At 45.0% G+C, this 14,541-nt stretch overlaps 1 protein-coding gene across 4 annotated transcripts in view; it reads right to left on the bottom strand.

The window, feature by feature from the left end:
* The window catches only part of MORC2 (MORC family CW-type zinc finger 2), a 46,023-nt gene that overhangs the window by 14,129 nt on the left and 17,353 nt on the right, over window positions 1-14,541 (bottom strand). Inside the window, exons 5-12 of one of the 4 annotated variants that reach the window (XM_051774132.1) lie at window positions 13,349-13,439; window positions 10,931-11,039; window positions 9,602-9,761; window positions 9,409-9,520; window positions 8,049-8,174; window positions 5,032-5,111; window positions 3,106-3,188; window positions 2,111-2,196 (exon numbers count right to left, since the gene is read on the bottom strand). In XM_051774132.1, coding sequence (XP_051630092.1) covers window positions 2,111-2,196; window positions 3,106-3,188; window positions 5,032-5,111; window positions 8,049-8,174; window positions 9,409-9,520; window positions 9,602-9,761; window positions 10,931-11,039; window positions 13,349-13,439 — 847 coding nt within the window. Of the gene's footprint in view, window positions 1-2,110; window positions 2,197-3,105; window positions 3,189-5,031; window positions 5,112-8,048; window positions 8,175-9,408; window positions 9,521-9,601; window positions 9,762-10,930; window positions 11,040-13,344; window positions 13,440-14,541 lie in introns of those variants that run through there. The other 3 variants (XM_051774133.1, XM_051774134.1, XM_051774135.1) reach the window with 3 other exon arrangements.

Here is a 14,541-nt window from a genome sequence, read left to right as displayed (position 1 = left end):
GCTGAAGGTATCCTCCAATGCAAGGTCCAAACCTGTAATTACTACAAGGCAGAGCCTATACCACAGTCCTGCCCACCTCTCTCAATTTTGACCTCACTTATATCCCCCCTTCCACCCTCATAAAGTCCTTAGCACTTATGTGCTTTATCCCACTTAGAAATTTGACTTCTGCTTCAGTGGTTAGTTGAAGATAGCGGAATTCTTTAAAATGTTCTGCTGTCTACTAATATCAGATATTAGGAGGACCTGAGCTGTGCATGCTCGAGCCCTGCACTGTGATCACGTGCATATATGAGATGTAGTCTGTCTTAATGGTGAAACATCTCAGAACAAATCCCCAAAATAGACTGAATTCATATTCATTTTTTGTTTAAGGCCATCCTCCCCCACACAGATGTAACAGCACCCTGTGTTACACCTTCCTCTAAAACAGGTGACTATAATACTTTTCTAGGAAAACATCTGTAATAGCAATTTTCAGTACTTTTAAATCTAATCTTTTGCCAGTAGGGGTTTTCAACACTGCCAGCTGCTGGGCTGGAATGTGACCCTTTGGTCCCAGCTCATCAAGGTGGACAACCGTGATTCAAGAGCAGGAGGAGGTGTGGCAAAACACCCATCTCAGGGATTCATTTTCTTTTTATAACTTCTGGAAAAGGATGCAGAGCCTTACATTTCAAGTAATACCATGCACTCCCCCACAAAATAGGAAGGGCATCTCCTCATTTTTATCAGAGAGGACGGGAAGTCAAATTATTATCCAAACCATGGAAAATTAAGTGGTGGTTCAAAAGCCAGGGATTTCATTACTAAGAATTTAGTACCTGTCCTATCATTTGGACTTATAACCTGATCTTATGCAGGCTTTGGAAAACAGAAAGCACTTCTTTCATTGATGCACTCAGCACCAGAGAAACAGCAGAAAACTGTCCTAGGACATCCTCTGTAACTCAGGAGTTTTCCAAAAGGTTCATACAGAAGGTTTCCTATTATACACATTTTTCAGGAATTTCTTCTGTTTTCTGGATGAAGTAAAAGGTTGTGGAAAAGCCTGACCTTCTGAACTGTCTCCGATCACCCGTGATGAATGCAGGGACACAGGGAAAACCATGTGCCTGCCCAGAGCTTTTTTTGAGGGTCAGTTTATTAATAGGAAAAAGTATTTTGCCCATGGGCACAAGGGGCAGGAGACCATTCACAAAATTTTCCTTTGCACACTAACGTCACCAAACTCAAGAATTAAAGGACAAACTGTTACATGGAAAAGTACGTGGAAGCTGAACAAAATAGTTTCTCCCATGAGTTTCTACATCCTTCAGATCTCAGCCCTAGCACTTTTAAATTAAAGCTGTATTTATTTCTTTCCTTTTAGCATTTTAAGATGCATTAGATCTATCTCTGGCAACAAGTCTGGGATAGTTCTGACCTAGGCAGCCATGTAAACTAGCATGCAAACAACCAGGTGGGAAAAGAGACATGCTGTACGCAAATCCCCAACTTCCTCAGACTCAGCATTTGTTTTAAGAGCATTTGTTTCTGGTTACCACTTAATTTGAGAAATGCAAAAAAATGTATATAAAGAGTGAAATATTCCTGTGAGTACATCAAAAGCCAAAGTTAATTGCAATCAGACCTAAACTAGAAGCATATCTTCAAATTTCACAGCACCGACCACAACAAAATTCAGCATGTTTTCAGAAAACATCCCTACAATTCCTAAAGCTGTTTTCATTGTAACTTGTGAACATTGGTTCACCAGCCTGAATCTTACCTGCAGGTGGAAAAGTAAAAGAGTGAAAACAGCTGATGTGAAAACCAAGTAAACATCTACAGCAAACAACTTAACCCACGCACCCACATCTTTCAGCAGATAAAGGGGGGAGCAGCAGAGGTAACCAGAATAGTGACCTAGCTGCTTGGTTTAATAGCCTGGGCATACTGGATGCCCATGGATATTTAAGCTTTGAGCTGAATTCCTCCTCCTCCACCACACGCACAAAGCACAAGAGACATCTGAGCACCTGGGAGCAAACAGCCACGGAACTCCAGAATTTGGAAGCCCCTGCACTAACCACTGGGAACTCTAGAGCCTGGAAGCCCCTGCACTCACCGCTGCTTTGCATCCTTAATCCTTTTCTTGACATCAGCCTCCCGCCGCATGGTGATGGCTGAGTTCTGGACCTGACGCAGCCTCGCCTGCAAAAAGGCATTGCACAGTAAAGCTGCTGCTGGGAAATTCATAAAATTCACTCAAATTATGATTTTTTTCCCCCTTTCAAAAAAAATCTGAGAAATCGTTCTAAATGTAAAAGAATTCATGACGGGTGACAACCAGCATGACTCCACATGTAGGGCAGCACTTACCCTCTGTAGTTTAAGCAGCTACACAGTTGCTTGGAAAAAAATGTCTAAATGTAATTAAAGGTCCCAGGAAACTGAAACTAGAGGCAACTGAGCACAGGGAAACAGCCAGGGCACTTGGATACTGTTGTTTCCATCTGATGCCAATAGGAAGCCCATTGATTTTAAGCTGGTGACACTTGCTGACCTTCCCGGTATCCCTGCGAGCCCTCCTCCCCCCCTGCAGCACTGGGGTCAGCCTTGCCCCTCTCAAAGCCACAGTCCCACTGGGAGAAAGCAAAGAGCCCCTCTCCAAAAGCCCCTGCCCAAATGCCTTAGAGACAGCTGCACAGGTAGGGGGGAACAGCCAAAAAGTCCCCAGTTCTACTCCTGTTCCAACACCTCCTGTTCCCCAGGCCTCTTCCACAGAGTCTGACAGCAAACAGCATCTGGGGCTTGGAGGTCGCCTTCCCACCCAGAATATATGGGGGGTGTGGGCAAGGGAATGCCAGCGTGTGTCCCACTTGGGGTGGACATCAAGTGCAGAATGTGAAGCACATACAGTGGTAAGGAGATTATGGAGCTGCCTGAACGCTGCTGGCAGCTCACCATCAACTGGAGTCACCACCTGCTTAACCAGCACACAGGATGCTGTCATGGGGGGGCTGCCACAGGTGCTGCTCAGCCAGCACTGCTCCGCTGCCAGTGCTCTGAACTGTCCCTCAGTGCCCCAAACAAACCACGCTGCTAAAGCACAAGGCTCACCCTGGACTCCCGCGTGAGATCCCCTCCAAGGCGCTGCTCAAGGACACGAGCTTTGCTCTCTGCCTCACGAGCCTTCTCCTCTGCTGAAACACACAGGGACAAGGATGATGTCAGCCAGTCAGTACAGGAGAGCGATTCCAGAGAGCCTTTGCTGCACAGATGTGTTACAACAGTACAAAGAAATACAAAAAGGTACAAAAATCAAACCTTACATGAGAGGGCCCCACCAACACAGCATCTTAAACATGCTCAGAGGTCACAGTCAACACTGTCACAATTGCAGGGATAAACTCTGCAAAAGCATGTTTAAAGGAAGGATCCTAGAGGAAGTCAACAAAGAACTGGAAAGCATAAGGATACTAGTGGCCCTGCCCGATCTGCCTGGCAATGATTCACAGAAAGATTCTCACAAAAAGAGGTTCGAAAAGGAATTCCAAAGAGATCATTTTCTTGCAGAGATGAAGGGAAAAGACTACTCTCAGAAATGCTTTTGTCTCTGCTAACAGCTAAATTTTGCCTGGAAAAAGAGAAATCTGTGCTATCCACGAAATAGGGCCCAGCATTCTGAAAACCTACCCTGTACCTGAGCCTTGCATGCAAGAAACTTAATACATAAAAAATACTCCCCTTTTCACTTCTCTCCTAGAGCAAGAGGAATGCTGGCGATAGGTGCACACAACCCTTATATCGCTTAAGATTCATTCAATAAACCTCATTATCAGCAAGGAGAATGGATTGAGAGCAGCCCTGAAAAGGACTTGGGGGAGTGCTGGTGGGTGAGAGGCTGGACATACCCCACCTGTGTGCACTGGCACCCTGAAACCCCCCATGTGCTGGGCTCATCCCACAGCATGGGCAGCAGGGGAGGGGAGAAATCTGCCCCTTTGCTTTGCTCCGTTGAGACGCTTCCCACCTGCTGAGCTGCCTCCAGCTCTGGGGCCTCAACATCAGAAGGACATGGAACTGCTGGAGCAAGTCCAGAGGAGGCCACAGAGATGCTCCAAGAGCTGGAGCAGCTCTGCTCTGGAGACAGGCTGGGAGAACTCGGAGTGTTCAGCCTGGAGAAGAGAAGGCTCCAGGGAGACCTTAGAGCGCCTTCCAATGCCTAAAGGTGCTCCAAGAGAGCTGAAGAGGGACTTTGGACAAGGGCCTGGAATGACAGGACAAGGGAGAATGGCTTCTGACTGACAGAGAATAGGGCTAGAGGGACTGTTGGGAAGAAATTCTTCCATGTGAAGGTGGTGAGGCACTGGCACAGGTTGCCCAAATAAACTGTGGCTGCCCCATCTCTGGAAGTGTTCAAGGCCAGGTTTGACAGGGCTTGGAGCATCCAGGTCTAGTGCAAGTTGCCCTGCCTAGTGGAAGGGCATGGAATGAGAAGAGCTTTAAGGTCCCTTCCGATCCAAACCATTCTGTGATTCTGTGATTTGGAAATACAATGGGTGCACGCTGAGGGACGGTGTGGCTCACACCAAGGTGAGCAGAAGGCCCACGCCCTCGCAACAGGGGGACAGCAGCACAGTTACAGCACACCCAAAAGCCATCTCCCTCCATGCTCTCCTCACACAGAGACAAACTGCAGCTGTGAGACTCTCAAAACCAAGAGCTCATGATATGCTAAAGGTGAGAGCAGAACTGTGGGGTGACAGGGTTCAACCAGGCTTTGGCTGGAGTGAGGGCAGACAGCTGGGGCTCCAAGGGGTATCCTGTACAGCTGTTACCCAGATGAAATGATCTCAGAGAACAATGTACATTCCTTCCACTGCATGGAAGCAAGTCTGGGTCGTCTGCAGTCACTGTAATAACTCAGTTCCTGAGCAATTCCAATGATCCCAGAGGCAAGCAATCCAAGTCATATCCAGCAGGTGTTCAGACCTTCCCTTCGCAACAGCTGAATGAGGGCATATGCATACCCTGAGGACTCACCTATCCTTGCCATGTGCTCTGCTTTCTTCACCTCTTGCTCTGCACGGGTCTTGAAACGGTTTGAAGTATATTTGTACATCCTGTGATGATCAAAATTTATTAATCAGCAAACTCAGCAGTAAGGTCAAACCAAGATTTCATCACTGCATGAGAGAAAAAAGTCCCTACAAGTAGCTACTGTATACTCCTCCCAACAGACTCAATAAATGGAAGAGGTTTACATATCAGGAACTGGACATTTTGGTTGAACCTAGGCAAAAATCTCTTTAAGTCAGAGATGTTTTAGTAGAAGTTGCAACCACAATACCCTGTCTTTTTCTGCACTAGCCAGTGGGGGCAAAATATACCCATACTCTGAGGAAATCGCAAGACTTAGAGAAACAATTTCTTCTTCAGAAGTGGAAAGGAAGAATGAATATATATGGAAAGCTTCTCAAAATCCTCCCACTACAGCTAAATAATCTTTCCTTTTTCCTGCAAACAGCTGTCCACGGGTGCCATCTGACAGGTCCATCTCACGCAGCTTTTCTAGCTCAAAGCAGAAAAACAATCTGATCACAGCTGTAAGTTTCAGGACATTTCTGTGTGCTCCACATCTGACTTACAACCCTGTAAATTGTGCTGGAGCTGCAGTGGCTTGTTTCACCTTTCCTATATCTTTAAATGCCCAATGCAGATCCCAATCCACAGACTGCTGCAGAGTGAGAGACGGGTGTGTGTGAGGCCAAAGCTTACGAGTGCCTCTGAGCAGAGGCACGTAATTAGGGAAGACGACACCAAGGACAAGCAAAGCCTGCAGGAACTCAGATCATCTTAAGACACAAGGTTTTAGATGTATCAAGAGGAAAATCCTACTCCAAATAACTCTCTATGGAAAATAAACCTTTCCAGCATTTAGCCAAAGCAAAAGCCACTAGAAATGCTTTTTACATAGGGACATAAGGCTTGACTGACCAATTTATTGGAATCACATTTAGATCCCAATGAGAGACAAGATTACCTCCAAATGGCAGATAAACTGTCAGGACTCATGAGAAACCACACTCATGTACAGATGAAAAGTTTTGTTTAGGTTTGTTTCTGTGGGTGAGCACATACGGATGTTGGTACTGAGGTCAGAAATAGTCTCCCCAACAGGAATCCCTTGCTCCCAAATCTAGAAAATTCACACCACAAGCACAGTTCCCTGAAATACATTTTGCTAAACTCATTTTCTGCTATTCATAAGGATTTCCTCAGTGACAAAAAAGCAGACAGGTGCTAATGCTTCCAGAAATCACCCAGTTGGGTGAAGTCACTGTGACAGGAGTTGTAGAGACAGGATTTTGGCAGTATCATCTCTAACTTATGTAAGATTGATGAAAGCTACCTGGGGGCAAGAGAGAGAGCACAATGAAAGCCAGGCTGCTCTCAACATGCTGGCATAACCATATTACCTCATCCATATCCAACTGATTTTTCTGAGGAAAAAAAAAAAAGAGAGAAGCAAGGTGAAGCTGAATTATCCCCCCATGCCCAGCTCAGAGGCAGGGCAGCTCCTGAGGGGACTATAGGGACAGCAGGGAGCACTGTGAGCAACTGTAGGGTGTCCCAGATGATGGCACCGTGAGCCATCACCAGCCTCATGACATTCATTTACATACCCTAAATCCACGGTGGATTTCCATTCTTTGTTCTCTAACACCAACACTGGAACCTGCAGACAAGCCACTCTACAGGCTTTTCCTTCAGAGATGAAGGCAATCTGACTGACAGTCCTACTGCAGGAGGGAGCCCCCACTTAAGGGAAAGAGCCCCTCAGGATGTCCCACACCAGCTACGCAGGGTGTAACGCAGCAGCACCTCTGCTGCCTGTTCCATCCCTTTGCTGGACCAGGAAAGTACAACACTTACCTGGTCCAGGCTACTGGGCTAGAAACACAGCCATGCTAAAGAGCTGAGCACTGATGCTGCATCAGCTGACCCCAAAGGAGCCCATGTAGGTAAAACAGAGTCAGAAATCCAGAAATTCTTTACCCGGCAAATCAGGATTTACAGTAGCAAGTTTCCTGCCATCTGCAGGGAAACAACTGACCTGGCCAGCACAGGGAGTAGTGGGTGTAACATTCCTTGACTTTGCTCAGGTTTCTAATAACATCTCACACATTCTCACATAAGGAGCTGAGGAAGTATGAGCTTGACAGACAGACCATGCCCTGAGTTAGAAACCAGCCAGACTCTTCAGGCACCACTGGGCACATGACACTGGCCTGGGGTAGGTAAGAGCGCCTTAGTGGGCTGAGTGTGGGCCTATACTACTGAAATACCACTGCAAGCCAAAATGCTATACTAAAACAATCAGCTAATACTCTGCAAAATTACTACGATTTTATTAAACCAAATCATGTTAAAGTATCTAGAATGCAGACTGTGTGCTCCCAGGGACAGAAGAACACTACTGCCTCAAGCAGACTTAAATACATGTTTCCCTTTACCCTCCCACGCTGGTAAACTTTTCCAGTCTCTGTTCAGCCAACTGGAAGCACACCTCAGCTCACTGTCACATTTTTTGTTTAAGGGAATGTAAAAGAATAGAGAGAAAGCTATTTCTCAATCTCTATTCAAACCTAGATTAGCTACGTATAAAAGCAACTGTTTCAAACTGCTCAGTCTAGTTTCGTTTCAGTAATAATCCCAACGCCGACTATATGTATTTCCTTGTCCTGCTCAAAAAAACAACACAGTTACCCAACAGTTTTGTGTGAATATAGTATTTTGAACAAGGATCTTCATTTCTTAGTTTGTTCTAAAAGGGAGCCAAATTGCACCATTGACTCATGCAATTTTTAAAAACATTAGATTTTCCAAAATGTACCTCTTTTTCCATGACATCAGCACCACATGCCATTTTCTTATGGTCTGTTTCTGTGGCTTTAACACGGAATTATGCAGAATGTTTGCTGGAGAGCAAAATGTTAAACCTTTTCCCTAATGCCAAAAGGTCCCACGCATCTGCAGATTTTGGGTCCAACACTTACCTTGGCTTGTAGAGGCAGCACGAGAGTCGTTTGGTTTGCACTTTGTGTCCGTTGATGAAGATCCTCATCCTGGGATCGATGTATAGCACAGCAGCATAAGCACGGAAGGAACGGCGCTCCGGCTTGCTGCAAGAGAGCCATTTACTTCAGAACAGTGCCCTCAGCAAGACAGCCAGGTGAAAGAAAAGGCTTTTCTATTTTAACTACCAGGTAGCTACATTAAGTGAGGCTTTTCTTTAAAGTTTTTTTCTATCTGTGTCTTCTCCAGAGACTCTCTATTGAACTGTACATTGTAACTACTTCTACCAAATACTGATAATACACTACTGCAGTTTCAAGAGGGAGTTTGAATACATCTGCATAATAAACGTCAAAGCTATAAAAGGGACCATTTAACACTCTGTGCCCATCTGCCAGAGATTTCTTACCCTTTGGTGAAGCAACAGTGTGCTGCCACAGAACCTGCACTGCTCACACACAGACATGGTACCACAACATTAGGAGGAAGAAGCAGTGATGCCTTGAGAGCTCACATTAAAGAGGCTGAGAAGCACATGAGATCCCTGGAGGGATCAAAGGAGTTTGCTGCACTGTGCACTCAATAACGTCACTCTTAATACATAGAGACAGAGCTGCTTTACAGGGTCTGAAACTTCCCATGGAAAATTCAAGCACTTCAGGGAAGAAGCATGTAATCTCATTAGAAAGGTAAAGCTTGCTAAGTGTCCCCACAGAGCTCTGGGATCAAACATTTGGCTCATTTCAGCTCAGTCTTTCCTTTTCAGGCTACACATAATCAACCCAGCAAACACTCAGCTCTCTCTGAACAGGGCCCTCTGCTTCTCCAGCTGCCCTCAGAGTATATCCTTCTTCTTCCTATGCAGGAAAGTCCAGGAACGGCCCCTGCTCCCAGACAGATGTGATTATACACCCCACCTGCCCCCCCTGTACCATCCACCCATGGAGGCTGACCTGAACAGCGCCTCATCTTTTACCATTTAATCACAAAATTGAACAGAAGTTTAGAAGCAGCACAGACTGATGATGAAAACATCTTTGATGAGTGTAGAAAATTAAACCTATAGCTTAGGGCTCCTTGTTCTAAGGTGTCTAAAGGGCATTGAGTCTGCTGCTTTGGCTAAGCTGAGACCAGCTAGCACAGGTGTTCACCCAAAACACAGCCACAACACCCGTGGGCTAACACACACATGAATCCCAAACTACTACAGAATAAACTACAGATCTTCTACATTCTCCAGTTCAGTACAGAAAGAGATGCTTTAGAAAACCCCATGCACACACTATGTAGCCAAACCCCGCACCCAGTTTGATCAGGGCCTGCAATACTGGTCACACTTACGTTCCCTCAGGGGGTGTTTCTGCCATCTGAATGTCTTGTGGGTCAGAAGTCACATCCAGTTCTGGCTCTCCATTATCCATTAGTTTGAGGTTAAAGATGATCACCAGGGTGCCTGAGCAAGTAACAAGACGATCAGGCAAATCCCGGCCAAACCCCAAATACCTCACCCATGACCTGCACCATCCACATGTACCTTTCTCACCACGTATCTTACTGAACTGCTCCATCACTTCTCGTTCTGATTTGAAAGGGGAATACTTGTAAATGAGCTCCGTCTCAATAGCAAACTTCTCCATGTTGTCCGTCAAAGGTTCATGGCTCCGTGCATTCCAGGTGGGCAGGGGAACAATGACCTGCAAATCCCATTGTACTGAGAGTGACTCCAGCTCTCCCACTCCAGTCAGCCCCTCCTGTGGGTCACAGCCCAGTGATTTACCCCTCCTGACAGCCCCCTAATTCACCATGAGTCCTTTCCAGCTTTTCAGTGGTTTGCACATCTGTCAAATGCTTGAAGACCCTCTTTGCCAGCCTCTGAGTTGCTTTCCTACAACACCAGTCTCAGACTGAACCACCTCTGAGTCACCCATATGGTACCAGCTACTCACACACTCAATAGCTTTTTTCCCCTCCCCTTGTAGCAACTTTCATAACACTAAAAAAACACTCAAACTTGCCTTTTTTTAAAATGTAATCCTCTGGCTTAATTTCTCTCATGAACTCAAATATCCTTCACTCATTTAACCTGATCTCACTCTTTATTACTTTTATGGGGTTCTAGCAAGGTTACTGGTGGTTTCTATTATTTAGAGCAAAAACACAGATAGAATTATAAACTGCAGCTGCACAAAGGACTTCAGTCATGGGCTGGCAGCCAGCATGCACTGCCCCTCCCCAGCTTCTCTGCACAGTTCCCTACACTCACTCCCTCCCTCAGGACAGAAGATGTTTCCTGAGATACCATCTCAATGCAAATTTAAAACTTTTCATTATCGGCCTTGCCTGGAGCAACATTGCCCGAGTTATCTATTAAGATATACAAGTTTTTTTTTTTCACAGGTTGAACCACACTGACTTTTTATTAAAAAGAAGAATATCTGAAAGAAGAGACATGCCTGGAGTTTATGACCCGTGGGTAGCAACTTCAACAACACCTTTTATTCTCTACAGAAAATCAAGTTAGAGCAATAAATTTAAATACATCTCAAACTCAAATTTTGTGGGAAAAGGAAAATGCAAGAAGTCTGAGCATTTTCTGAACTCAGCAAAAGCACCTTTAAGTGACTGAAACAAGCCCTTCAAACTTGCTGTAGAGGGACTTCTCAAAGAGAATTAAAACCAAAAGGAAGAAATCTTTGTTGACTTTGCAGAAGCCCTACAAGCATATCACTAAAAGAAAACCATATGCTTGATCCTACAAGAGTGGCAACCAGCCCTGACACAGACCATTCTCCTGTGAGAGCTGGGCAAGTTCAGACAAGGCAGCATTCACTAAATTACTTCATTGCAACAAGCACATGCAAACCTCATCGATGCCTTCTTCCTCATGGAATGTCCGTGACAAGAGGAGACAAGTCATGGTGTTGTCTTTCTTTGTGAAGAGGATAAAATCCTTCCCAATCCGCATAGAACCCCTGTAGACAGAGATCGGGCTGCATGTTACACCTGATGTACCACACTGTTCAAAACACAGACCACTTTACTGAGCTTTCTTCCCATTATGTTCAATTATAAGATGCCAAAACCAGGTTAGGCAGAAGGGCAGAAACAGCAACTACCATTTCTCTCTAAATATCTGTCCTAGTTAGGACAGCTGAGATCAGTTCATCATGGTGGGTGTAACCCAAAACTGTATTCTATAGCCTTCCATGTCATTTCCCAGAAACTAGACTATTGTTGTCAATAGACTATTCGCACCCTCTGCCCATAGAGCATGGTGGGTGTAACCCAAAACTGTATTCTATAGCCTCCCATGTCATTTCCCAGAAACTAGACTATTGTTGTCAATAGACTATTCGCACCCTCTGCCCATAGAGCCTGACTCCTCAGGCTATAAACTAGGTGTTAAGAGGCCTGTGAGATAGAAGGATGTTTCTGTCCTCACACCCTTTGTGAACTCCCCGCCCTGAGGAGAGTACCAAGCATTCCTGCCTGAACTGGAGGATATATAATCTTGGAGTTTTGGAACATTTTTCAACCCACTCGTGGGATCCAGAGGAAGGCTGCATCTCATCGCTCTCAACCAGACTTAGACCACCACTGGACTGCGATCACCAGTTCTGGCCAGACTGCAGCAGCTCTCCCACCAGCAGGTTCTTCCCCTCTCCCTTTACTTTGGACTCAAACAGGGCCCAAGGAACACCACTTTGTTCAGGCCCCAGGGTACTGGGTTATACATTTGGGTTTTTGTGGGTTGAGACCAATTGTTTGTTGGTATTATTGTACTTACTGTATTATTTTAATAAATTGTTATTCTGACTTATAATCTCTCCTTTGAGTTGAGTTCATTTCCCCTGCTGGTTAACTTTTAAACCAGTACAATATCTCATTCCTTTCAGAAGACATCTCAATCTAGACATTTTCACAGTGTTTCAGAACATTTAACACCAGTCACAGTTAAAACATGCAGAAGTACAGCACAGCGTTCCAGACTCCTACTATGTAGACAGTTTAAATAAAAGGAAAAAAAATTTAAAAAGAGAACTAGGGGGAGATGTGACAGTAACCTTCAAACCTCTGAGCAGAAATATCAGTGACAAAACAAGCACACCTCTCATTTCTCTGTATCTGGAATGAATAGCAGCAGTCTGGAGACAGAAAATTAATTTCCTAATATCTAACTAAAGCCTCACTGACACTTCAGCCAAGGCAGCTTAGCAGTTCATTGTCACAAAAAGGGACAGTCCCATCTTCCTCCTCACTCTCCTATCCAAAATAGTGTCTTTGCATCTTCTCTGTTACCCTGTTACCAAACTCATCCAAAAAACCTTAACAGATAACAATTAACATTGCATTGAAAGAGGTATCAGTCTTACATCAGTGCATTTGTCTTGAGACTGGCTTAAGGCCATACCACAGCGATACCGCAGCTCACCCTTCACATGCTGGGGCTTCAGGCAGCATTTCTCAGCTGTAATACAGTACAACTCTTATTCAAGGTTAAGAAGGGACACAGATCTGTCCTGGAAGTGCACAGGTCAGAATACGGGATGTGTCCTATGCTGCAGCTGAATCAATACTACCTCAAGATCCCCTAAATCCTGTTTTTTTTCCCCCCAGATTATAGAGTCACGCCAATTTCCCAGTAAAATGCATATAATCAAGCCACACATGCCAGGACAAAGCAGAACAGAGTAAGCCATAAAGCTCTCTAACTTTTCCAAAGACACAGCAAGCATCTTCCTCTTTCCTAGCGAATCCCCTCCAGCAAGATTTCCTCCCCACCTCTGTTCCTCTGCACTTAATCCCATTCCTCCTCTCATTCCTTCCATCATTCCCCCTTTTTCTGCTTTTGTTTGGTTTAAGAACAAAAAGAAACAGTTAAAGTCCATCTGCCTTGCACCAGACAACTTTCCTACTGAGAGGCTGCAACACTATTTTGTTCTAATTGTATTACTTGGCTGTTGCAGGCAGGTTTTTCAAATTACGGTTTGGTTTCCAGCTCTTTCATTATTTTTCCCTGGCTCTGACCTGCACCTTCTGTCTCACGCAAACATAGTGCCAAAATACTGTCATCAGCTGTGGACAGCCTTCTTGGCCACGGGAGAACCACAGCAGATGTTGACAGAGCTCCTGCCTTACCAAACCAGGGCATCTTATCTAGAGTTCATCTGCTTTATTTTTCTGGAAAAAAAGATATACACCTTCAAGCAAAAAATACATTAACCAACCACCTGGCTTCTGACCTCCCCAACCTCAGAAGGCTGGCTTTTGTTATACCTACGATTTCAAGCCGTTCCCATACTGCCCAATTTGAGTGGACTCAGGTGATCGCTTGGCTGATTTACCAAACTGGATAACACTGGCAGCTTCATCTGCAACAAAAGACAGGGAACAAAAAGAGCTTATTTTAATGTACAGACACACACACACACACATCTTTTAGATAAAGAAGGAAGATAACTACTTCACCAACTGGAAACAGCACAGAAAGACATGAAAGAGGACAAAAGCCCAAGTTGAAGTTCCATCCTGAAGCTGAACCACAGAGCCCTGTGAGGTGTGTGCTGCTCGAGGGCACTGACATTATCAGAAACTTTCTACAGGTGGCATGATGCTGACAAAAAGAGTTTTTAAGTTTCAGCCTAGTCCAGTGTCCCATCTGAACTACATGAAGACATTTCTTTTTGTAAAAAAAAAAAAAATCCATAAAAATGGTCTGTTTATGTCCACCACAGTTACCAATACTCATAAACCAAAACCTTGGGAAGTGGCAGCTCTGCTGCATCCCATGTCCCACTGACACCACACACTTGAGAGCACTGGTACTAGAGCATAAGTCAGGACTACAAAAAAGGTCAGGATCCAGAATAAACACTACTATTTCTTCACAGTGCTGAATTGAACACTTTGGTTAATTAAAGCACTAGTAAGACACAAGCTAACTTTGGAAGCAGATTGCTGGACCCCTGGCAGCAGGACAGCTGGGAGGAAAGGCAGCATGAGCAGGTCCCACAGCAATTAGTGGAGTATTTCATTAGCACAGGACAAAATGAAAGGACATGATGGCTTTACAGCTGAGAGGGTTTGTCATTTTTAGTTCCAGCCTTTCTACTTTCAAGGGATAAAGCCAAAATTTTAACATCATCCCTAGGACAGAATGATTCCTTTCCCTTCCCCCAAGAGACAGCAATCATTCCACCAGAGGGTTTACTGGGAGAAATGAAGTGCAATTCCAGAGACAAGGAACACAAAGTGCCTTAACAGGAAGGCTAACAACAATCACAGCTCTCAAATGCATACACAAGCTGTGAGGGAGCACGGGACATCACTCACCCCACTACGCTGAGGGAGGCTGAGCCCATGGACTGGCTAGATTTCAGCACCCAGGAGACACACTCAGGCTCACCAGCCATGACAGCCAGTTTTACAGTAAGATATTCAGTATTAACAGCATTGGTCAGACATGGCATCACT

This window comes from Manacus candei, unplaced genomic scaffold, assembly GCF_025592945.1.
Source record: "Manacus candei isolate 608988 ecotype Guabito, Panama unplaced genomic scaffold, ASM2559294v1 h1tg000189l, whole genome shotgun sequence".
NCBI classification, from domain to species: domain Eukaryota; kingdom Metazoa; phylum Chordata; class Aves; order Passeriformes; family Pipridae; genus Manacus; species Manacus candei.
The sequence above is the reverse complement of the archived record's forward strand: the minus strand, read 5'-3'. Positions and strand labels throughout refer to the sequence as shown.